The sequence below is a fragment of the Heterocephalus glaber genome, unplaced genomic scaffold (assembly GCF_053883595.1).
Source record: "Heterocephalus glaber isolate CG9 unplaced genomic scaffold, H.glaber_assembly_v1.0 deba00000937, whole genome shotgun sequence".
In the NCBI taxonomy this organism is placed as follows: Eukaryota; Metazoa; Chordata; class Mammalia; order Rodentia; family Bathyergidae; genus Heterocephalus; species Heterocephalus glaber.
In genome coordinates, this window is record NW_028258173.1 from 12,721,947 (window position 1) to 12,747,832 (window position 25,886).

At 45.1% G+C, this 25,886-nt stretch overlaps 1 protein-coding gene across 1 annotated transcript in view; it reads left to right on the forward strand.

Moving 5' to 3' along the window:
- Positions 1-2,286: 2,286 nt before the first annotated feature.
- Fam20a (FAM20A golgi associated secretory pathway pseudokinase) overlaps positions 2,287-25,886 on the forward strand; it is a 56,392-nt gene continuing 32,792 nt past the window's right edge. Inside the window, exon 1 of the mRNA XM_004870287.4 lies at positions 2,287-3,431. Coding sequence (XP_004870344.1) covers positions 3,028-3,431 — 404 coding nt within the window. The 5' untranslated portion in view covers positions 2,287-3,027. The remainder of the gene's footprint in view (positions 3,432-25,886) is intronic.

A 25,886-nucleotide genomic window follows, 5' to 3' on the forward strand; every position in this document is an offset into this window, starting at 1 on the left:
TAATGGACACAGTTATTTCCTATTAGTCTCTTACGTACTGCTCTTTCCATGGTTCCACTGAGATTCCATTAGGTGTTCAAGCTAAATATAATAGTAACTTATCTGTGCCCAGATTTTATAAATCCAAGTTTCTACTTTAAATAAAATTCTTCACCATTCCCCACTTCCATCCATCCATCAGTACGCATCGACAAGAACACAAACCCATTTATTCTACATGAATTTGTCCATTCTCATTTGTATGCCCTGCTGTGAACAAGATAGGAAAAGGAAAGAGAAAACACGTCAGCCTGGCACTCATGGAGTTATACTCTAGTGCAGAAAATCAACCACATAAACAAGAAACGACTAGTCGTGTTTTAAGCAACATGTGCAAGATTATAAAAATAGAGTATAATCTTTTCAGACAGAGGAACTCATGTTTAAATGTTGACTCTGTTGTTTCCATGATTTAATTCTTGGAAGTGCAGTGCTTGGTATTTAGCAAGACTGGAAGGAAACACAAGTGCTCTTTGCATTTGCTCCTCTTAATGCATGCAGTGGCACAGATTCCCTCAACTGCTCTGTGCACTGTCTCACTCCTTTTCTTAACTGGATGTAGGTACAGCCAGCTCTCATCTCTCTAATGATCATAAAAGATGCTTGAAGCCACGAAGTAACTGTGTCAGATATTGCTTCTGGGTCTCCTGTAGGGTCCAAAGCAATGTCATTTTATTATAACCAATAATTAAGTCCCTACTGTGTACAAGGCCCTGTATGAGAGGCCATAGTGACAGAGATGGCCAGTGTCCCTGCTGTCACTCAGCAAGCATTTCTTTAGCATTTCCTAAATGGACAGTTGTGTCCTTAGTGTTCTGTGTGTGCTGATGAGCAACCCTCTTGGTCTATGCTCAGGAGGTAGTGCTCCATGAGAGGCACCAACAGGGACTGTATTAGTTTGCAAGAGCTGCTATAACAAAGCACCATAAACTGGAAGTCTTACACAACAGAAATTCATTGTCTTGCAGTTGTAGAGGTTATAAGTCCAAGATCCAGATGTTGACATAGTTGGTCTCTCCTCAAAGCTGTAAGTGAGAAATCTGTTCCATGCCTCCTTCCTAGCTTCTGGTGGTTGGCTGGCAATTTTTATATTGTTTGGCTGGTATCAATCAGCATTGCCCCAATTTCCGTCTTCATCTTCACCTGTAGAGACTCTAACCTAACCTAGTGTGCTTCACAACCCAAGAAGTAACCATCACTGTAGCAAACTCGTGTTTCACACTTACTGGGCATAAGGTATGAGCAATACCGACTTCTGTTAATGCAGGCCTCCTCATAACCCTGGTGGTTAGGTTCTTCATTACCTTCATTTCCAGATAACAGGGTGGCAAATTCCACAAGAAATATTCTGCTCTAACACAGGAGAAATAACTCCGATGACACAAGTCCAAAAGTATGTCTCAGGTTTGTGACCCCAGCAAGGGGAAAGAGGGGCCTAAAAAATAGAAGTAACATTCACGGGAAGGTTTGCCCCTTTAGGCAGCCGGCTCTGGCCAAAGATTCCCTTCCTTCAACATCCAGCTGGGTGGAGCTGCCTCCCGGGTCAGATTTGAATTTTAGTATATTCCCAGATCATTAAAGAGAGGAACCAGGAGTTCAGGGCCCCCTCCCTCTTCCTCCAAAGGAAAATGTGGGGGAGGAATATAAATTACCTCATAGAGTCTCAGGAGAAAGCCTAAACGTGTCCTCCCCGGATTTATTGGGTGGACTGCTTTCACACCAAGCTAGACTCAGAAGTTCGGAGGGAGTTCATCTGGGGCCCCTCCCTCCTTCAATGCAAGAACAATTTCCTCTTTTAAAAATACAGGCAGAGGTGGAGTCAAACTCCCTGCAAACAGGAAATCAAAATTCTAGGTAAAACTGGTGCCTTTTTTTTAAAGGTCAAGCCTTTTAATACGCCAAGTGCGTGTTTCCTGAGCGTCTACTACGCGCCAGCTATATGGTGTGTAGTTGTCACGAATCTAATCTGTATCCTGGGGGAGGATACAAAAAGAGAAAAGATCCCCCCCAACACACACACACACACACACACGCACACACGCACACACGCACGCACACGCACACATCTGGCAAAGCTTACAGGAGAAAGGCTTTTAATGGACCGTGATGTCATTTGTCTAAAAAATAAAAATGGAATCAAAGGTTTCAGCGCTCCCTCCCCATCGTTTGGCCCCCTCCAAAAAAAAAAAAAAACGTGAGGCCTGGGCCCTGAGCAGGGAACGTGGGAGGCCTGGGGCGCAAGGGGATGGGCGCGAGAAGGGGATTGGGTGGAAGGTGGAAGGGCTGAGCCGGCAGCGGGATCGGGAGTTGGCTGGCGAGCTGCAGGCCAGGAGGCAGGTGCCAGCTGAGAGTGGGCGGAGGTGTGGTCGCCGGGCCAGGCGGGAGGAGGCCCCGCGTTACCTCTGCCTCTGGGAGAACGCGAGCGCAGACGAGCTCGCCCCGAGGCTCCCCAGCCTCGCCAAACCCCTACTCCCGCCGGCCGTGCCTGCGTGGGACACGGGCGTCCCCGCCGCCCGCAGAGGGAGCCGCGGCGGAGCGACAGCATCCTCGGGAGAGCAGCCCCGGGCTCTGCACTGCCTGCGGAGGACCGCTCTCCGCGCTCCTCCCCGCGTCGCCTCCCGCCCCGCCACCCGTCCGCCCGCCGGGCAGACCGCGAGAGCCCCGGGCCCCTTCACCTGCCGCAGCCGGGCAGAGGCGCAAGGCGCCAGAAGTGGGCGCCTGGGAAACCTCATCCCCGGGTCTGCACTCAGCGAGGAAAAGCGGCGCTCTCCGCACCAGGTCCCCAAGTTCAGGGGCTGCACCCCTGAAAGGAGGGGTGCCATCCCGTGCGCCGAGCACTCCGCCCCCATCCGTCCCAGCCGGACCGCGGGACTCCAGGCACCGCTTCTGCCTGCCCCCCGGGCGCCCCCTCGGGTCCCCGGAGACTGCGCGACCACCCGGGGGACCCCTCGGCCCGCGCGCCCCGCCGTCGCTCGCCCCGGCTGGGCCATGCCCGGCCTGCGCCGGGACCGCCTGCTGACCCTGCTGCTGCTGGGCTCGCTCTTCTCCGCCGACCTCTACTTCCACCTTTGGCCCCAAGTGCAGCGGCAGCTGCGGCCCCGGGAGCGCCCGCCCGCCTGCCGGTGCTCGGACCGCGCCTCCTCCCCGGCCCTGCGCTCGGCCGCAGCCCCCTTGAACCCCAGCGGGGGAGCGCACAACTTTTCCCGGGCCGGGTTCCGGGATGAGCAGGACGGCGGCGGCCGCGGCGGCTCGCGCTCCAAGCTGCAGGCCCTCTTCGCCCACCCGCTGTACAACGTCCCGGAGGAGCCTCCTCTCCTCGGGCCGGAAGACTTGCTTCTGGCCAGCCAGGAGGCGCTGCGGTATTACCGGAGGAAGGTGGCCCGCTGGAACAGGTGAGGACCCAGCTCGGAGACCTCGCGCGCTGCTCGCTCTCCCCGCCACACTACCCCCGGGCTGCGGTGGCTTTGCCCAGCCCTGGGGCGCTAGCACTGGGCTCAGAGTGCGGTCCTCCCCGCCCGGCCCCACCAGGCTTTGCAGACCTCAGAGTTTATCCTCGGAGTAAGAGCTCAGTGCATGAAAGTTTCTTGTGTAACAGCGCAGCGCAGCAGGAAAGGCTCTCAGCCACTCCCCTGAGCTCCCAGTTACTCGCTGTTTTGAGCTCCACTCTCCTTCCCCAGCGCCTTCCCACCCCCTTTCTCTTTGGCCTGATGTGGAGAGGTGCTGGACTTTGGTTTTCCAGGAAGAGGTTTCCAAACAGAGCAACTCCAGAGCCTCTGGGAATCAGCCCTTAGCTGTGCTTTTTGAGTCGACCTGGGGGCCTTTCAGAAAGTCCCCAAGGCCCAACTTTTCCCTTTCCTCATTCTCTGCCCAGTGTCAGAGCCCACAGAAGTCCGAAGCAATAATAAACGGTCAGTTCCCTGAAAAGCCACCCCACTCTTCCTATTCCTGTGGCTTGTCCCTTTCTCCTTGAGTGTTCTAAATTGAAGGCAGTTTATTATCTTTTATTACCGTGATGATTTTGGCTGAGTTGGATCTGAGGGTTAATGCTGCCACAAAGAAGAATCTGCCTGCAATGTTTAAAACCCAAAGCAAAATCTAGAGGGGAAAAATATCAAAAAGGTGTAGAATAAAATTAAGAGAGGTGGAGAAGGTATCATTTTCCTAGCGGAGACCTCCCAGCTATGGTAGAAATCCTTCATATGAGTTAAGGGCTCTATTTTGAAGTGCAGAACTTCCCTAAATGTCACTGCCAGAGTTCTCTTTTGCACCACACCCAACTCTTAATACAAGCGATTTCAAAATGAGATGTCATCGGTGGTTTTATAGTCCCTCCGGGAGATGAGGAGACCGTAAATCTTGGTTGAAACTCAGAGCTAGCCCAATTTAACTGTTGTTTCATTATCCTGTAGTGCTAAAACGGGGGGGGGGGGGGGGGGGGCAGGAAAAATGGTTAGAAAATAAAAAGAGGAAGAAGTTGACAGTTACTAGCTGAAATCACTGTGGAAAATTTCAATTGCAACACTCCTGTGGCTGATGATTTTATATTAGAAAGAAAGTAGTTCTCAATTGCACTGCTAATTGCATGCAATAAAAAGGCAATTTGAGATTGCTTCTCAGACACTATCATTTTCAGAATTACCTTTATTTCATCAATAACATGGGAATCGAGATCAGTGAACTTGGCAGTTTTGCCCTCAGGAAAATTGTATAAACCTCTATTGCAGATTTGAGAATAAGGGACTATGAGCAGCTTTGTAAATGTGGATGAGCATTCATTAAGCCACATTTCTGTGGCCTTTAACTTCCCCGTATTACTTTGGGGCTGGAGATCTTTCTCACCAAGCTCTACAACCAATTTTAAGCTTGAGTTTTACACCATATGTGTTTTTAAATTTTTACTGACCAGAAATGACATTGGTCATTTAATAAAGGATTCATGGGGGCTGGTGGCATGCACCTTGCTGTATTCAGAACCCAAAGAGCAGTTTCGTGCTGGTGGTTGAGTGCGGCAGTCTCCCAAGCAAGGTTTGTGGCCCACAGAGGAGGGTCAACTTACTTATTAAGTTGGAACTGGACTTCAGAGGCAAAGGACACCCTCCCTCCACTCCAACTGTATTGTGTCAACAGGGTGGTTATACAAGCAGATGTGTTGTGACTGTGTCCGTGTTAAAAATGGAACCTAGTGTGATTGTGAAGCACACCCAAAATTCTACTGTAAGAGGCTCAGGCCCTTAAGAAAATGTGTTCCCCCACTTAGACACTGGACCATAAGAAAGTGCTGATGAAGCCTGATACAGCATGCAGGGCCAAAGAAGACTCTGGATCTCCCCTGCAGATGAATAATTAGAATGGACAACAAAGAAAGAAACAATGAATGATCTGGCTAATTGTCTTTCTCTTATGCAGACGGCCTCTTTATAGCCACAACCCTGCCAGTATTTAAAACAAAATGACTTATAAACATATGTGGATGCTTCTATGCCAATAATTACCTAACATTAACCGCTGTCCAAAATAAGAGTATCAGCAAACTGCCACACCAGAAAAGATGCAGGTAATAAACCAAATCAGCGTTCTTTACCACTTTCCCAGAAGAGATCATTAGTCTGAGTGATTTCTTTCTTTCTTTTTTTAAAACCTCCACAGTAAGAAGTACGATATCGGTAGGAAGTCAGAAAGTATCTTTCTACCTCTCAAACTCATTACCAATAAGAGATAGTAATGGCTTACTTCCCCTCCCACATTCCTTTTTGATTTCACACAGTAGATGATGGAGCTTGTACTGTTGTGAATGATTTGGCTCTTGATCAATATTTGTCAATTGGATGTCAATATTTAGTTAAATTGAAATACAGAAGCCATGCCACCTGTTGGTGGTTTATCCGTGCTTGTGCTCTGTGACACTGAAGTTTTCAGCAAGTGCTCCCCTTGCTCCCTGCCTTTCCCCTCACAAGGTTACCAAGTGTGGCACCATTCAAGTTGAAAATGTAATCAGGGAAAGTGTTTCTGTCAGACCATCAGCTGCTGATCACAGCGAGCAAGCCAACAAGGCCAGGCTCCATCAGCCATGATGACAACCTGTCTGGAATTTCGAAGAGCCAGGCTCACAGGCACCCAGGAGATGTCATCGTCCCTACTCCAGGCCATAAACTAATGAGTCCCAACTGTGATGCTCCTAGTCCTGATCCTTAATGAGCAATGATGGCAGCCAGGCTTACTGGAGCACAGGTAACCATTCTCATTGTATCCCAGCATGCTTAGAGGCTGAGCTTCAGATTTCTTCCCTGGCCTACCAGCCGCCCAGCACCAGACAACATCTGTCCTTAGACATATTAAAACTGGCTAGCATGGCCTGGAATTTTGCCCACATGTCTGTGGTCAGTTCCTCTGTAACCCTCTGGCCTTGACAGACAAAGTCAAATAGGGTCATGGCTCCCTCGTGTACAAATTCCAACAGCTACACTGCAAATTGAAATTCTCTGCTCTCTGCCTTTCTTCCTTCAGTTGTTAGGAAGGTGATGCTGTCCTGCAGTGACAGATTCTGTATTTCTCACAAGTAAGCATGTGTGAGTGCATGCGTGTGTGCGTGTGTGTGTGTGTGTGTGTGTGTGTGTGTGTGTATGTGTGTGTCCTCCCATCAGAAGCCTCTGCCGTCCTTTCTCCTCCTTCCTGGCCATCCCTGAAAGAAGAAGCCCGGCCCTGAATCAATCAATCTCTCTCTCTCCTCTCCTCTCTGAAAATCACAGCAAAAAGACTGGGCAACTTTTCAAAAATGACAGCTGTTCAAGGGGAGTAAATTGGCTGAAGTTTTCCTGGGGGAAGCTTTGAGAAGATCCAGAAACCAAGACAGATAGAGGAGAGGGGGAAGAAAAAGCCAGGAAAGATGAAGAAAGAATTTAGCTGGAAATAAGAATTGTCTGGTCTGGGGGTTTGGGAAAGATAAGTGCCTTCCCCATGGCATCCATGGAATGAACAGAATGATCTATTTCACTCCCTCTTTCCCTCTTCACCCTACCTTTGTATTTCTCTCTCTGGCTTGTCTTATGACTGCTCCAGGCCATTTGGAAAGTGGATTTCTTGTGGCCAGTTCAACTACAGAGTGGATAGGAGTCCAGGTTCCTAGGCCCTTGGCCTCTTTTCTGATTCTTCCACCAATGATGCCAAGCTGAGAAAAGAAGTGGCCTCCTGCAATTTGGAAACGTTCCTCTGCCACAGCGTGTATGTGGTTAGCAAAGGGAGTGGAGATCCATTCCCATTTCTCCCAATTAGAGCCTGGCATGGCTGGTTTTGGAAAAGCTATTATTTTACTGGTTTCTGAATCCCTAGACTCATTGCTAGGGGAAACCTCCCCACCCATCTCAAAATCAAAAGCCCCAAGCAGATGGTTTCTGAGCAGGCTGATAATCAGAAGCCTATCCATTTTCAAGTTTCCTCTCCTTCATTCCAAAGCTTGGTCCTCACTGCCATGACCCCAGCAAGACATAAACCAGGGAGCATAGCATTGTTCCTCACCCAGAGAGGAACCCATTTTTAAACCGATTCAAACAAAGCCCTTCAACCTGGAGGAAGAGGTTGGGGCCTTGTTCCCAGCCTCTATCAACCTCCTTTTAACCCATCCAAATTCTCATCGACTGTGGGATCCATATGGCTAATATTTCACTTGCAAATTCCCCTACCTGAAACCTGCTTGTTAATGTACCTTGTGCCAGGTGCTTTTTGTATAGTTGGTAATCTAGGGCTTGCAACCTTTGAGGAAGTAGGTGCCTGTGGTAAGCAGAGTTCCAAGATAGCCTCCAAAGATTTCTAGCCCTGGTGTCTACCTACCTGTCCTAGTCATTCAATCCAGTGCTAATATGGGTGCTGCTGCAAAGGACTTTTACAGATGTAATTAAAGTCCCAGACCAGTTGCCCTTGGAATAGCCAAAGTATCTGTGGAGCCTGACTGACTCCCACATTCCCTTAAAGCAGGGTGTTTTCTTGAGCTGATGGAAGGAAGAAGAGGAAGGCAAAGGTTCAAAGTACAATAAAGATTTGACATGCCACTGCTGACTTAAAAAGGGAGGGGACCATGTGGCAAAGGACATGAATGGCCTGTAGGGGCTAAGATTGGGCCCTACTGACAGCCTGCAAGAAAAGACTTCAGTCCTACAACCAGGAGGAAATGAATTCTGCTGCCAAAAAGAATGAACTCAGAAGCAGATTTTCCCCTAGCTCTTCTAGATGAGCTGAGCCTGACCAACACCTTAATCACTGTCTTCGGAGACCTGTGCAGGAGCACACATCACGCTGGGCTTCGGATCTCCCAAACTGGGATCTAATAAAGGGGTTTGTGGCAACAGCAGTAGAAAGTGAACACAGCACTGTTGTTTACTCCTCTGTATAGAGGAAACACGATAAGAAGGTTATAGTATACAGTGTGCCCAAAGTCAGCAGCTAGCACGCTTCTGGCAGGCTTTAGACGCAGAGGGCCTGGCTCCGGAATCCATGTTCTCAACCAGCACCTTGTGTCCTCTGATTTCCAGAGATCCTATTCTTTCCTTTTCTGCAGTCTTTTCTGACACTCCCCACTCCCTCTGGTCCCTCCTTCACTACAACATCCTTGTTGTATCTGTGTCGTTTTGTATGATTGTCTCCTATGACCAGGTAGAACTTCCTAGAGCTTGGAGCACGAAGGACCGCTTAGTGCTCTTGGCATGAAAAGCTCCCAGCTTGTTTGCACATGGTTACCCTGATACGTCTGCTTCATGGTTTACCATAGGGTAGAGCCAGAGTAAACATTTACAGGACACATAATTGGAAACAGACAACACCAGGACTTGGGGGGTGTTAGTCAGTGCCATATTATCGCCTATGAAAAAGGGCTTGAAGGAAAACAATCCCAATTGTAAAATCACCCACCTCCAACATGTCTACTTCTCCCTATAAAGTCTAGACCAAAACCACCTAGCTGAGACCATCTGAAATTTGGATCTGGGGTGCCCTTCTTATTTCAGTAGCCTAAATAAAATCAATTGGTGAGGGAAAGTTGACAATATGTCATTTATCAAGACGAGAGAATTCTCCAGTTTCCTGTGCTTTCTGAGGAACAGCAGCCAGGACATCTTGCATTAAAAAAAAATGGGAAACAGAGAGGCCTTAACTTAGCCGAAGCAACCTCTGCCCTACCTCTTGGCAGGTGCTGACCTATATTTTTCTTGTGATTATTCATTAAGCTGGAGGCAGATGAAAGCCTGTGGATTCTGCTGAAGGAGGCTTTTATATGGCTAAAAGCGGAGTGGGGCTACCATGCTAAGCAGCTGCGGCTTTCACAGAGCAAAAATTCCTGAACACAAGTTACTACCTGTCATTATAGACAGACGCTCACATATGTGCTTAATGAAAACCACAGTATGGTAAAAAGACTTAGCTCTTTTTCTCCCCTGTCACTTGGCGGAATGTCCTATGATTGAAATGTGAAGTCAGGACAGAACTGAGCCTGAGCTCTTTGGAGATGCCAGCATCCAGGACTTTCCATCCTTGGAGCCTGGCTTTGGAGGCCAAGCTCTGGGAGCAGCCAGGAAAATTTGACTTGAGCAAGAAACAAAGCGAAGTCCCAGAAAAGGGCTTATTATCACTAGTAATAATCCAGTTAATAAATTTGGGAAGCCCCAGGAAGCAGAGCACGGTAAAGAACTAAGGTCCTAAGAACCCAAGTGCCTGTAATAAAATTCAGCAAAATGTGGAGAACACATATGGAGAAGAAAACAGGGCTAGATGGGCACGTGACTGAGAAGCTGGACCATAGAAGACATAGTGGCCTGGAAAGAGAGGAGATTTATTTATCGACATCTTAATTTTTCTGTGCTGCTGGGGATCAATTCCAGAACCGTAGATATGCTCAGCAAACATTCAGCCACTGAACTACATCCCCAGCCCAAGGGATGAGGTTTTAAAATCTTGGGAGAAGCTGATGGGCTAGAAAAGATGTCCCCTGTAAAGAAAAGCAGAACTGCTTAGCCCTAGGCAGCCAAGAGCAGCTCTCAGATAGCAAATGTGCCTTCAGTCACTGACACCAGGTCAGGCTCTGTAGGTAAGAGGTAAATACTTTTGATAATGCTGACCAGGATAAAATCTTCATGAAGGGCCAGATCATCTCTCCTGGCCAACTCACATATGCCTCCGGCTTCTGTTCCATCAATCAAAATGGGATTTTTATATCTCTAATTCCTTTTCCCTCACTAGTTAAAAAGTCACAGATCCTGTAGGGAAAGTGCATCTATCTGTTCTCACAGCTCAGCCCATGCTCTTTATTACCCTAAGTTAAGAATTACGCATAACCTGTAGCTGCTTATTTCTTCATTCTGTGCTCCCCTGAGCACTCAAAGATACTACAGAAAGTCAGATTGACCAACCCCAATTCCATAGTTAAATCCAGCCTCTTATTAAACAAAATTTTACTGCAGGTTTTGTTTTCTAAACTGGGGTCACTGAATCTGGGTGAGTTCAGGTGAGATCGTTATTTCCCTTAAGTTATGAAAAATTTGCATTCTATGCATATGTTCACTTTCGTAGGAAAGTGTTCATTTTACTTGCAAAGTATTCACTACATTCAGCAGGATACTTTAGTTTCATAAGGCAGAAGCCCAATTCAAACTAGCTTAAGCGGGAATAAGAAATGCAAGGACTTGGGTAGCCAAGCTTCAGTAAGGACAGAGGACTGACCTCTCAGAACCAGAAGCAGCTTCTGGACTCTATCTACTCTCCCTCTCTGTAATTCATCTGCCTGTTTTCCTTCCTTCCTGAAGTTCACACCCCAACAGCCCAGAAATCTGAGGCCTCTTGGCACCACTTTCTAAGCTTCCTCAGCCTCCCTGCCTCCCAGATGAGACAGCCTCAATCCCTTCCTTAGAGCAAAGTCTCCGTTTATTGTCTGTTTAATCTATTTGTATATGGATAGACTTTAAGCTCCTTCTTCTTCTGAAGCCCATTATTTTAGGTCAAAAGCTGAAAATGGGCTCTTTGCATTTCTCCTAAAATAACACCAATCCTTTCCAAAGCTAACAGATGCTGTGGTCGAATGGGTCAAATATACAACAACATTTTCCTTGCATATTAACCAACGCAATATTTAGAAACAATTGTGAAGATTTGTTTCTCCTTTTCAAGCTCACTTAGAGCTTAGATTTTAAAAAATGTTTTTCTGAATCTCATTATCTGTCCATTTATCTACACGGCATTTGTGATACAGGTTTAATATCCCTTACTTGAAAAGCTCAGGACTGGAAATGCTTTGGATTACAGATTTCTTTTGGATTTTGGAATATTTGTGTATATGTAATGAGATATCTTGGGGATGAGACTCAAATCTGAACATGAAATTTTTTTTTTGTATTTCATATGCACCTTATACACATAGCCTGAATGTGATTTAATGCAATATTTTTAGTGCACCTGCATTTTGAGTATGTTCTGGCACATGAAGTTTCAGATTTTGGATTCAAGTTTTTTGAATAAGGATAGTTATCAGTCTTTAATAATTGTTAATATTAACATTATGAACATGCAGAACGATTTCTACTTCCAGAAGTTCTTTTAAACTATAATTACTTCACCACTGAAAGGATTGGTCTGTATAACCAGTAAGAAGTGAACCTGAAAGTCTCCTGGAAATGCATCCAGCCAATTCATATTTTATCATAAAGCAACTACCTTCTCTGCCCCAGGCTGACCGTGCTTCAGTTGTCCTCAGCAGACTCTACGTAGAGCTCTGGAGAGAACATTCAGTGGGAATCCCAGGTGCTGCCTTCACAGAGGGGGCCCTGCAGAGGCTGAACCTCTCAGAGAAGTCCCCATTTCAATGGACAAAACACCCTCGGTGAGACTCAGGACACCAAAGCAAGATCCAGGAAAAATTTTGCTCTGTGTTCTTTACAATTATAATCATTATTTTATTATAATGTGTTGGTGAGAAACTGAGACCAGAACATATATCGTGAAAGGTGGATTTTGTACTGTGAGCTTTTCCACCTCACTAGCCCGGACCCCTTGGCAGGGAATACTTTATGAGCTGCACAGCCTCAGCTGGATGCCTGAGATGTCACACTTGTAGAAAATTGGCAGTTAGGTCTTTAGCTACGGGATCTCTTCACATTTTCTGAGCAAGTTCTGAAAAGGGAATTTAGTCATCATAGTTGTCTCCTAGGCTACTATAACATATTGCCATTAAGTCATCGATAGTGGCTTAAAACAACAGAGATCTATTACTTCCTGGCTCTGAAGAAGAGCCACCAAGGTGTGACCAGGCAGCACGCCCTCCAGAGGCTTGAGGGAGAATCTAATCTTGGCCTTTTCCAACTCCCAGTAGCTGCTTGCATTCTTTCACCTGTGACTACATCACCCCAATCTGCCTCCACGGTCACATCACTTTCTTTTCTTCTGTCCCTATCAGTCTTTGTCTTCTCTTGTCCGCTCTTTGTCTCCTTCTGTATAAGGACACCTGTCATTGGATTTAGGACACGCCTGGATTATCTAACAGCTCATCTCCAGATCCTTAACTTAGTTGCATCTGCAAAGTGGCTTTTCCCAACCCATTCACAGATTCTGGGGATTATGTCACTTGGGGCACCGTCATTCAGCCTATGACGGTCAGACTCCATCATAATTGCAAAGGCTCTGTAGGCATCTTTTCTAAAATGTTTTATTCTTTTAGATAAGAGAGAAACAAAGATTATCTGTTAACCTCTTAGGTCTATCAAAAGAATAATGATATGTTGTGATATCAAATAAATGTTAAATAGTTGGGGAAAAAAGTGGTTCAAAGGAAAAATGATACACAAGACCCAATGGGATCAAGAACGAGGAGTCTCCTGGAACAATGGTTGTGTTAACTTGGCTCACAACAGAGTTAGCTCTGCTTGGGGAGCCACCAGCCCTGTCTCTAAAGTAGAAACCAAACAAAGGACCAGAAAGCATGCAATAGTTCCTGGTGGTGACTCAGCAGAGGAATGTCTTCCACAAAGCCCTCCCTGCCCCCAGTGAACACTGATATGAATACTGGCATCCTCCACCACATCCTTATGGGAATTTCCCAGGGTGGCTCTTAGTGCCTCCCTCAGCATAAGCAGGTGGCACTGTGCCTGGAGTCTACACAGGGCCTTCAAAACCCAGCCCTGGTGCTCAGGAATCCTGCTTGCTGGATTATCTCACCTCAGAAAAGGATTTAAAGCCCTGAGGTTCCAGGACAGTAAGTGGCAGGCACACCCTCTGTCTGTCTCCCATGAGCCTTATTCTGTTAGCAGAGCTCCTGAGCGGTATTGAGTGATGGTGCATTTAGGGTAAACCTCTCAGCAGCACCTGGACTGCAGTTTTTCAGGGGTGTCACTCAGTGCAGAGAAAGAGACTTGAGTAGGAACAAAAGGCTTTTTACGTAGGTCTTGGAGTCAAATAGGATAGGCAAGTGGACTCAAAGCCAATGATTTCTGTCCAGTGAGACGCTAAAGGTCCAAGAGCCAGCCTAGAATCTCCTCAGACTGTACTTTGGACCTTCTGTGACAAGCTAAGTGCAATCAGTCAGTCAATCAGTATGCCATGGAATTGGGCTGCAAAACTGGAGGCTAGAAAAATACCCAAATAGATTATAACAGAATGAAACCCATCAATAAAACAATGGTTGAATGCCTAATTAATATCAGTGGCCCCTCCAGGTTAAACTCATTGCAAAATGAACATCATAGGTAGCCTAATGTGGTAACATTCTGTTGTGTCATTAGCTATCCACCCATTAAAAGGTGGGAGAAGCCAGCCAAAAACAAGGAGCTTGGATTTGTAGCACTTGATCTGCAGCCCTTAAGGGTACTTGAAGTTTGTGCTATCAAAGCCATTTTATCTGCATGCATGAGAGATGTTTCCTCCCCGCTTTCCGGGCAGGGGATGCTGTGTCCAACTCATCCAGAATTATTAGCTACCCATGCAGGTATAAAATAACAAGCAGATGAACCAGAACAGATGGGTACCACTGAACATGATCAGGGGCTCTTTCCGGCCCTCTGAGTCTTCCTTTCAAAGGGAAAACTTCCTGCCTGGCCAACCAAAAGGCTGCCCTCGGGCCTTCTTTCTCCAAGCCCTGTTTTATTTTCATCAGGGTTTCCAATATACTTGGTGCCCTCTTGTTTAGTGATTTCCTTAGCAGTAACCTCACTAGAGCTTAAGCTTTTTAAAAATTACATGAGGTTGAATGGTGCCTTCAAATAAAAGATATATCTATGTCCTAATTCCCAGGTGCGGTGACTGTTATCTTAGTGGGGAAATGGTCTTAGTAGATGTAATTAAGTCAAAAATAGCTGAATTGATACAGTTAATTATCTTGAGATGGAGTGATCATCTTTAATTATCCATGTGGTCTCCAAATATTATGCTAAGTGTCCTAATAAGAGAAAGACAGGGGAAGATCAGACAGAGTCAGAAGAGGAGACTATGTCCCCAAGAAGGCAGCTACTCATGAGGTTGCTGTAAGATAAGGAACAGCCACCAGAAGCTGGAGAAATCAAAGAATGGATCCTTTCCTAGAGCCCTCAGAAGGCCACATCCTGCTAAGGCCTTGTTTTCAGACTCTTGGACTCCAGAGCTGTGAGAGAACACACCTATTATTTTAGGTCACCACAATTGTGGTGATTTATCACAGCAGCCACAGGACACCCATAGGAGGGCATGTCCATTCTTCATCATCATGGTAACCTCGGTATTGAAAATGCAGCTTGTACATAGTTGGAACTCAATACATCTTTGGTAATAGATTAAAAAGAGGGTTTAAGAAGCCTTGTGTGTAGGCAGGCAACTCTGGGTTTAAGTCTTGGCTTTGTCTCATGGGTGCTCTGAGACCTAAGGCTGGCATCTTCACACCTCAGCTTCCTGCTCTGTGGAGTGGGATTGAATACCCACCCCAAATGCGTGGCCGGGACAGTGGGGTCAGAGCTGTACACATGGCACTGGGTAGGGCGCTTGGTTCATTGACGCTGACTCACCAGTAGGTGAAGAACTGAGTATTCTCTCTGTTCCATATTGTGACTTGATACCCATCAGCATCCAGCCCTCTCCACTCATGTTCGATGCCCAAGCTGATGGAGAAGCGATGTCTGAACTGCTTCCGTTGCTGGGGAGGAGCCAGTTCTGCCCTCACTTTTCTTAGCCACAGATCTCTCCTGATTTCACACCAAATCCCTCATCACTTTCACGCCAAATACATTGGCAAGAAAATGCAGACTAGGATGTCTGTGCTTTGTCCACCTGTTTGTGAAACACCTCCACACACAACTGCGCCCATACGTGCTGCAGATTCTTGGGATACCTCCTTCCTTTTCTCGTTATAAGGCGTCTGTTAAGCAAGCCGCCCTGTGCTCCCTGGAGACCTTTCACTTCAGACCACGCCTCTGGCAAGTTAAGGACGTGGATGGCCACTGACACTCGTCAGCGCTTTGTGTTCCATGCGGCGTTCACATACTGTCTCATTTATTCCTCACAGCACTCTCATAGATTAGTAGGTACTGTCGTTACCACAAGAGATGTGGCTCAGGTAGTCTAGGTTACCCAAGAAGCTGGATTTCAAAGTCAAGTCTTTTCAACCCCTGAGCTGAAATTTAACCCTGAGTTTAACTTTATCGCCCATCTTTGGCTAGGACCTGGAAACAAATACAAGATGAAGCTTGTGCTCAGCAAGCTTAATGGGAAGTGCTCTGAGGAAGTCCCCTCTTCCAATCCAGGCCCAGAAGTTAGCGAGGCAAAATTCATTCTAGCACCTGCTATGGGAAGAGAGGCAGCGAGGGCCTTTCTGGAGGCCAACTTGACCATCAGCATCACAAGACTTAAAAATAGTACAGCTCATCAATCCATATACATCATAAATATATTTTTAATTTTATACCAAAAATGTTTGGTTTCTAATAACCAGGGGGAAATCATTATCGGTGAAACCTCTCCCCCACGTCCTGAGCTTATACTTGGTTTTTGTCACAGTGCTGACACTTCCTCAAAGGGTCACACTGGATAAATCACTGGCACTAATATCTGGTTCCCATAGCTTTCAAATAGGGGTAATAACAATGCTGACCCTATGAAGAGTTTTTGTGAGGATTAAATGAGTTAAAATTGCACAGTGCTTAAAATGGTGCCTGGCACAAGATAAGTGCTATGTAAAAGTTAGCTGTTTTCCTTATTTGGACCTATGGAATGATTTTGGGTTATTGCTTCCTCTGGAATCTGATTTTTGCTCATGGGGATGGAAGTGTGTGTGATTCCGGGCCCTGGGATGATCCGTGGTGTGCCCTTTCTCCTTCAGGTCCCTCTCATTCAGCCCTCTGTGGCTCAGAAGCCCCGCTCACCCTCTGGATAGGTATTACTCAACAGCTGAGCCCAAGGCTATGGTTCCAAGGGTCAGGATGGGGTCAGTACCCAGTTAGTCCAGAGTAAAAACAAGGAATCCATTGCAACATAGCATGAAACCAGCTCTGAGAAGAGGAAGCAACTGTATTTTAGCCAGAAGGGAAGAAGTATGAGCTGGGGAACCAGCCATTTGGCAAGACCTCCTAAAAGCTTGGTACAGTCATTGTTTTCTCAACAACAGAGAAGCAAGTTTAGTGTCTCCCCATAACCACCCCATCATACTCTCTAAGGAGATGCTATCAAATTTCAAATTAAATTCATGACAAAGCATCACGTCCTCTGCAGCCACTGTGTAAACACAGAAAAGGCTCATGTCAAAAACCTGGCTTAAAGGGCCAGGGATTTAGCTCAGTGGTTTCGCCGCCTGCTGCACAGGTGCAAGGACCAGAGTTCGATCCCCGGTACCAAAAAAAAACAACCTGGCTTGAAGTCCTCCTTTTTCATTTATTGTTTTGTTACTTCTACTTTGTGGACCTTAATTTCTAAGGCTTGAGAGGACTAGAATAAGACAATACATGGGAAGAACCCCAAAAGTACATGAGTAATGCAAATTATTAATAATATTAAATAAAAAGACATCCTATATGCAACAAGAGTCAAGACACTATGGCAGAGACATTACTGCTCAACAGTACCCACATGTGCTCTTGTGTCCACCAGCCCCCTGCAATTGGGTGGATCATGTGACCAACTCCAGTCAATGCAATGTCTGTTGCAGTGACCTACACCACTTCCTGCCAACGCATTTAAGAGCCAGTACTGAACCTTCCAGTTCCTCTCTTGCTTGCCCTGGTGACTATGAAAACCACATGTCAGGATCTTGAGGTGTCCCACAAACTCTGTACTCTGTTACTCTGTTATTCTGTGCTCTGTTACTCTGTAGAGCAGAATCCCTACTGACCTTCCTTAGACAAGTACCATCATTAAGAAAAAAGCCTTCATTGTGTTAAACAGCTGAGATTTCAGGATTAGATTGTTACGGCAGTAAAACTTGGCCTACACAGCTAAATGAGGTAAATACACACTGATGGATTTTGATCTGCCTTCTCAAGCATGTAACACTGATTTCTTTTTTTGAAAATCAAATCAAATAGGACTCTGAGTACCCTTACTTATTAAGTTGGTTCAATCTCAGTTGCTACCGGATCTCCTTTTCCTAAGCCCCTTAGGGTAAATGTCCTTTCGGTCTTGGGAGCCCAGCATTTTGAGGACAGGACTCCATTCCTGTCCCATCACTTGGTCTCCTGAAGGTGGGTGGTGCTGATGCTTCTGGATCAAGCCCAAACCCAGGATCCTTCCCTGAAACTGGATTTCTTTTTTTTTTTTTTTTTTTTGCTACCGGGGATCGAACTCGGGTCCTTCTGCTTTCAAGGCAGGCGGTGGAACCATTGAGCTAAATCCCCAGCCCCTGAAACTGGATTTCTAGTGCCTACAATCAGTATTTCTAGCACCACCTAAGCATTCTCCTCCTTCATGGGTCACCTCTGGGAAACAGGCCAGACGCAGGGCCCCAGCCAACTTTCCTTTCCTAATATTGGAGAATCTTCATACTTTCCCCAAATTTTATGCTTCTTTATGCACTTTCTATTCTTTGTCAATCCCTCTGCCTAGCATATTTCTTCTTCACTGAGCATAGACTGTCAGAGAGAGAGAGAGAGAGAGAGAAGGAAAGAAAAAAGAGAAAAGTTCAGAGATGGAGTGGAGAAAGCCTGTCTACCTGTCTAAACCTCCAATTGATATTGAATCATAAATAACCTCTGAAACAAGGAAACACAAAGATTCAACTTCCTTCTTAGAACAGAGGTGGGTAAAATTCTGGAAGAACAAAACTAATGAATTAATATCTCAATAAATTATTTTACCACATGGCTGACTATGCTGAGGAGGAAAATAAGCCAAAATCCACAATTATTCTGTTTTAAAATCAAGTGGAAAAATAATACCATGTAAATTAGCACTAGCTCACAAGCCAAGGACTTGAAAGAATTTAATCTGGGTTAACTGCAGGGAAATGTGCCTACAAACCCTGAAAATCTGTGTCCCTGGACCACCCTCCTACTGCAATCCCCTACACCCAGATCTTCCCTACATTCTAATCCTTCTCTCCTTCAAATGCCCATGCCTATGTATTAGGCAGTAAGGCAAAATTCAAATACTTTTAACAATTATATTCTCGTAAACCATTGACTGTTAAAGGACCCAGGGTACAGATTTAACCCTTCTTCATTTTTTTTTTGTCCACTCAAAGTATTGCCTTTAGGCACATTTCTGCATTCTGCACTCAGGAAAATGGTCCAGGAGAGAGAGAATTCATACCCACCCAATGTCAATACTACTTGGTAACTGAGCGCGCATGCGTGCATGTGTGTGTGTGTGTGTGTGTGTGTGTGTGATGCATACTCATTTACTTTATGATTACACAGAAGATGAAAATCGGGCTGGAGATTTAGCTCAGTGGTTCCACCACCTGCCTCGAAAGTTCAAGGTCCTGAGCTCGATCCCCGGTACCAAAAAAGAAAAAAAAAGAAGAAGCAAAATCATGACATTTAAATGGATTGATACTGCATCTTTTGCAAGTAACATGTGTGTTAGTGTTTTAGCAACATGCTTATTAGGTTGGGATGAGTGACAACTAAATGCTTGCTGACTCAAGTTTGTGAGTTGTTTTTTTTTAACAGTTAAGTAATATCTTCACTTTTTGCTGTGTAGAAAATATAAAATGTGTAAGGGGCCCTGAGGAAGACTTTTATGCTGTCTATGGAAAATATTAAATTGCAAAGAGCCCAAAATCCATCACAGCAATTTTCAGGTTGCCATCAGGGGATTAAGTACTTTATTTACTCATGATTCTATGGCTCCTGCCCAGGGTTTCTAACCTGAGTATAACTGATATTTGGGGCCAGATAATTTTATGTTGTGTGGGTTTATCCTTTGCATTGTAGGAAGTTTACAGCATCCCTTAGCACTCCCTCCACCAGCTGTGACAACCACAAGTGTCTCCACACATTCCCAAATGTCCCTCAAGGGGTGAAATCACTCCTAGTTGTGAACCACAGGTCCATACCAAGGAGGCAACAGACAGATGGAAAGAAAGATGTGGCTGGGAGGCCCCTGCTTTGTGAAGTGTTGTAGTTGTGGTTTGCAAGGGAATAGATTTACTACAGGACACATAATTTATAGGATTATTATATAATAGTCACCCAAAAAGTCAAATGCAGAGAAGTGCAAGAGATCTATCCGCACACTAGAGACCCAAAGAATCCTACCAAGAGGCTGGATCACACAACAGTGTCCCAAGTCCAGTTGAAGGCCTAGAGCCCAAGCCAGTGTCCTCCCTGAGTCCAGCCAGTGGCCTAGAGCCCACAGCAATGTCTCATGCTTGTCTGTATTGAGGATCTGTACCAGAAAGACCCAATGGCCAGTGGTGGAAGCCAGAAAACCTGTACCAGTGGGATGAAGGATTTGTGGCACCAGGGTGAGGAATCTTCACTGTGAGGATCATTTCCTGGCTCCAGTGTAGAGCTCCCCTGATGAGAACAGCAGCCATTCCCAGCAACAGTGAGGCCCCAAGCTCCTCCTCCCATGAGAACAGCCAAGTTTGAATCAGGAAATCTAACCACAGCAAGCTTCCCCTAGAAAATCAACAGCCCATGATCTTCATCTCCAGGTCTCTTTTTTGCCATTGGCAACAATCCTCAAATGAGTCTTCCACACCCAAACCACGCTGACTCAATTCAGCTGGGCATTCCAAGCTGACCATTAGTTAGTTAATCTACCGCATGAAGCACCACATCACAAATAGGTTTAGGAGCTCCTCAGTCTAGTGTTGAAATTTCGTGTTTCTGAAAGTGTGTTGTGTACACACAGAATCCAGAGGTACTACCCTGTGCTATGTAAGGAGAGAGTGAGACATTCCTTCTGAACACATCACAGATTTGCCTGCAGGACTTGTAGGGGCCTTTATGGCCTTTATATGCGCTGCCACTCTCCCAGAGGGGTTACAGTTTACAGCTCTTTCCATTTTCATGTGGAGCCAGTGATGTTTGTTAACCATTTTGGTTCTTAAGTGTATACAAGGACTAGAATCTGGGAGACATGGACCAACTGAAGGAATCTGCAGATCCCTGATGGGACTCTGGCAACCAGAGATGATTCTTTTGTTCTCCTCCCGGATATTCACCCACATCTTCAACAATCAGCCTGAAAGTTACTATGGAGGGAGAGATGCAGCTTTCTCATTGAAATCATTGGCCCAACTCCTAGAAGGTTCCCTGGCTTGCTATGGGCATCTGTATCAACCTGGAACCCTGTAGACTCAGATGTTAGGCCACCCATCTGCAATCAGCAGGGTCTGAATAAAATGAGCAAGTCTGGCCACATTGACAAGACTATGAAAAAATATGTCATATTTTGGGTCAGGAAGATTAGGATCCCTAATTTTATCTCAGATTTCTGCATCAGTTAAACAAGTCATTTTATCTCTACTCTCCAATTGTATATACAAATGGTGATCAAAATATACAGTGAATATTTAAATTTTTAAAATGTATTGATAGTAAACAAGACATTGCCGTTAATCCCCTTCAAAGTACTCCCCTTTGCTTCAGACACACTTATCCCATTCTTCTTGCCACTTTCTGAAGCAGTTCTGGAAATCTTTCATGAGTGTCAAAATACAGTGAATGCTGCTGCCAAGTACCATTCAATGGAAAAGCAGGTTCATAAAACATTACATTGTGTCCTCATCCACGTTATTCACCAGATCTGGCACCATGTGACATCTGGCTCTTCCCCAAGAACAAAATGATCATGAGAGAGAAAGTGTTTTGAACTGATTCAGGATATTAAAGCAGCCATAGAAGTGCAACCAAAGACACTCAAGAAAGAGCACTTCCAGAACTGCTTCAGAGAATGACAAGAATGATGGGATAAGCGTGTTCAAAGTGAGGGGCAGTATTGATGGCAATGTGTCTTTCATTGTAATAAATTTTTTTAATTTAAATACTCTACTCACTGTATTTTTCGACCACACCTCATAAGTAATGGCGAGTGGCACCAGTCACCAGACTCATATCACTGCTCTGCAGCGACCACTCACCAGTCTGGTGACCTTGAGCTAGCTCAAGTCAGCTTCTTCATCTGTAAAATGGATCTGCCTCTTTGGGTTGCTGTGAAGAGAAATAAGTTGAGTCTCGTGAAGTGCTTTCCAGAAGGTGCTGACACAGGGTAAGGGCACCACACATGTTACTAGTATGTACAACAGTGGAAAATAAAAGCCAGGAGTATTGGAAACAGATATGAGGAAGAGGGGCTTCTGGAGACACAGAAAGGAAGGACATGGCAGCACAGATGTGAATCCAGCTGAGCACTGGTTTCTGACTGCCCTAAGGGGTTCAATATGCAGAATTCAAGTTTCAGAATTTGAGATGGGATTGTAAACAATAACCTCTCTCCAGCCAACTACCATCCACTTCTCAGTGACAGTTCCTGGGCATGGAAAAGGTGATCCTTAGGGAGTGCCTTTGAGCTTGGTCTCAGCATCAGCAGTGCTCAAGAACCATGCCATGCCTAGTGCTTCTCAGTGACTCCATCTACTGTATCTGCCAATGGCTGCTTGCATTCATTCACAAGAGCTGCTTTAACAAGTGACCACAAACCGAGAGGCTTCATGCAAGCTTATTATACATTTCTACTGGTGGGAAGTCCAAAATCAAAAAGTATACAAGAGTACGCTCCCTCCTGAGAGACTCCAGTTCTTGTCTCATCCACTTTCTTGGGACCCAGGCCATTTCCTGACCATCTCAGCCACCGTGGTTGCATTGCCTCTTCCCTCCTCTCTGTATTCTTCTTATGCATCTGCCTTATGAGGGGCCTGTGACCTCATTTTGGGTCCACCCAGGTCATCTAGATCCTTAATTTAATCACATCTTCCAGTTCCTTCAGCCAGATAAAGCAGCATTCACAAGTTCCAGGGGCTAGACATGGACATCTTTTGGGGATCCATTATTCTGCCTACTACAGGGACCATCCTAGGAAATGCAAAATAGAGTTCTTACCTCCATCCTGGCAAGCAGAACTCACATTAATAGAAAGTGAAGCAAAACACAAATAATTCTCAGTCCTCTTTCCATGCATGAGGCACAGAGGCACCTATACAAATATAGTCCAGAAACAATAATTCACATAAAGAATTAATTCATTTAATCCTCACTAAAATCCCAAAGGTAGGTACATTTATTCTCCCTATTTTGCAGATGGGATGAGGAGTGATGGGTGGATGGATAGATGATAGATAGATGGATAGATGATAGATAGATGGATAGATAGACAGACAGACAGACAGACCTGCCCTAGGTCACACAGCTGTGAGTGACAAAGCCAGGACTTGGGATGAGAGACCTGCCTGTTCCACCTCCACCCCTGTATAGAGAGTTCCAGAATCATTACTAGTGGTGACTCTGATTTAGACACAGCAGTGTCATCCCATCACCTACTTCTGAAAATCAAGCTTTGGTTCTAGAACTAGCTGAAGCTGATGCCCCATCAGGGCTACAGGACAGACTCCAAAGGGTGGATGCCCTTTCGCCAACTCAGTCACTTCCACTCCATGTCACTGCTCTGCCATTAGTTTTGGAAGTGAAATGAGGAAATAAGCAATTGGAAACTCACTTTGGAGTCTGGCAGATCGCTGCAGCTCCAGCTCAGTAATATGGTCTCACAGCTTCTATGGATTTTGTTTGACCTCATGGAAGCAAATTGAACAGAAAAGCATGAAGTGGGAAATATGCTCCTTGAGTTCATGGCATAATGTCAGTCAGCATTCTCCCACCCACAGGATTTTGATGGTGAATCAACCCAGTCTGCCAACAATGCTTTTTGGAGAAAGTTGGTTCTCTATGTCATTCTAAAGTGAGCTCAGACAGCCAGTAGGAACTCAATGCTGGGGTCTCAGCAATAAAGTCCTTTCAAATAGTGAACACTGAAAGGCAATTTCTAAAGCCCAGTGCTCTTCTCAGCTGCAATACCTTCCACTCTGGGCTACTTCTCTTGCTTGGGACAGGAGAAGCAAGAAGGTGCATTAGATAAATCTCCTGATTTCCCCAAAATAAGATGCCTGAAAGTCATATGCTAGGGGTTCAAAAACTATTTCTGGGTTGGGAATGGCATAATAGCCTGTCAGAGACAGATTCATCATGACGTTTCTCAACTAAGCTCTAAGCTTCTCGAGGGCAAGGATCTGCCAAGGATCCCTCATTTGCCCTGTGTGTGCTGGCAGCTATAGATTTGGGATCTAAGTAAGGAGATCAGCCAGGATGCAATCACGAAGTATTCTGCATTAGTAAGGGATCTCGGAAGTAAGGGACTTACTTGGTGATCAAGGCCACTTGTTGATTTATTTTCTCATTCTAAATATTCTTTTATTGTATTAATTTTGTGCCTATCATTTTATATTCTTCTCAAAGATACTCCCACAAATCATATCCTCTAAGGACCCACAAAACCTGGATCCTTTTTAGTCACAGGAGAAATAGAACAGTGCAAGGGAAATTTTTCTCAGATTCATCTAGACTTTTGAGAGGGCAGGGAGGGAACAACTCTGAGAAAATGTTCTAAGACCAACGACAACATTAAGAACATTGAAATAATCATATGGCTCATACAGATGCAAAATTTAATTGAAAGCTAAATACCATAGAATCTCACACTGGCTTTCATAATTTTTAATAGAAAACCTCTGGAAATTCAGAAAATGAATAAGACCAAACTTATGAACTCTGTTATAATGGAGATGGAACTCTAGTGCTCAAGAGATTTTTGCCTCAAGTTTTGATTCTAGTCTTTTGAAATATGACGGACCCTTTACAGCAGGAAATTTGTCTGGTCAGCTAATAATCAGTTAATTAAATCAGTTATTTATAAAGTATTTACTGTGTGCATAGCACTTTGCCAAACACTGAGGAGGATGCAAAAGAAATCCAAGGCAGATCTCTGCTCTCCACAAATTTAGAGCTTTGTTGAGAAGAAAATATGTGGCCTGAACCTTTCACTGTTGCTGCATTTCTCCTCTGATGCTACACCACAAAGACCAGTAAACTGAGTTTACAACAACAAAAATGTTTGCTTAGATGCCTGACAGCCCGATTCCTGCCTTCCTGTTCAAGATCCCAGGCACCAATGACCAAGGGCTCTGTGAAGTCCTGCAGGTTGTCTATTCTACCCGGATCATAAGACATGGTGGAATCCATGACTGCTCTCCGCCTGGCATGGCACCTCATAAAACTGCTCAGGAATGAACAGCTCCAGGAAATGAGCTAGGGTTCAAGCAATTAGGAAACAAGGGATTACCACCAAATTCCTCTCCAGGGAAAACTCAGTGTGTGCTTTTAAAGCCAAAACAGCATCATTTCTGATAACAGCTTGGTAACTGGTGAATTAGCAAAGCATGAATTCTGTGGCATGCCATTTAAATAGCTATTCTTGAGAGGACTTGGGATCATTCTTCTAGGAATAAAGGTTGTGGCCAAATGCCAAAAGGAGACTAGTTACTTCAGCAGAAAGCATAAACATTGTTTCCCATTATAAATTTAGTCCATCCTGACTCAGGAGAATGGAAAGGTTTAAGAGACAATCCAGTGGAAAGATGGAAGGATGAGAAGTAGTATTTCTAGAAATTTTAATACAGCAAACATACGATATCCAAAAAGCATTCAAGGCTACTTATCGTAAACTGGCCTTGATGAAGCCTGTGACTCCCATTAGCTGTATTTCAAAAAAAAATACGGAAGGTAGTTCTCATATAGGTGTGCACCTAGTATGCTTAGAATAAGGAGAACACTCATTTACTCTACCAGCACTTAATGAGATCTGTTATACTGGGGACCCCTGAAACATTAGTGGAAATCTCTGCAGTAGGCTCCAGGCTCCTGCCCAGTGTAAGACATAGGCCTGAGGAAAATAAAAACTAAAGACAGGAGTAAGAGAGAAAGAAAGCAGGATGTCACCATGACCAAAGCCGGTGCAACCGACAAAGGTGCTGGCCAGTCCAAGCCACTGATATTTCTTGGTAATCAATTGGGGTAAAGGCGAGCTATGTGCAAGGGCAGGAGCATGTGAGAGGATGTGCAATTGTGCAGTTTCTATGGAAATTAATGTAAGGAAGCCTAGTAAAGGACAAGACAAAGCTTTCTTGAATTAGGAACAGAATAAACAAAATATATGGTTGTAATTACAGCATTGTCCTTCTAGTAAAAAGGTTTTAGTTGTAGAAATGGAATTTGGGTTTGAGTTACTCTGACCTCAGCCCATAGGCTTTGGCCAGACTCCCTTCTATAAACAAGCCAATTGTGGGGTTAACTCTTTACAGCCTGCTTTGGGACATAATAAATATTGCAGGCTCCTGCATGTTACACACCAAATGCTAAGGACCCAGAGTT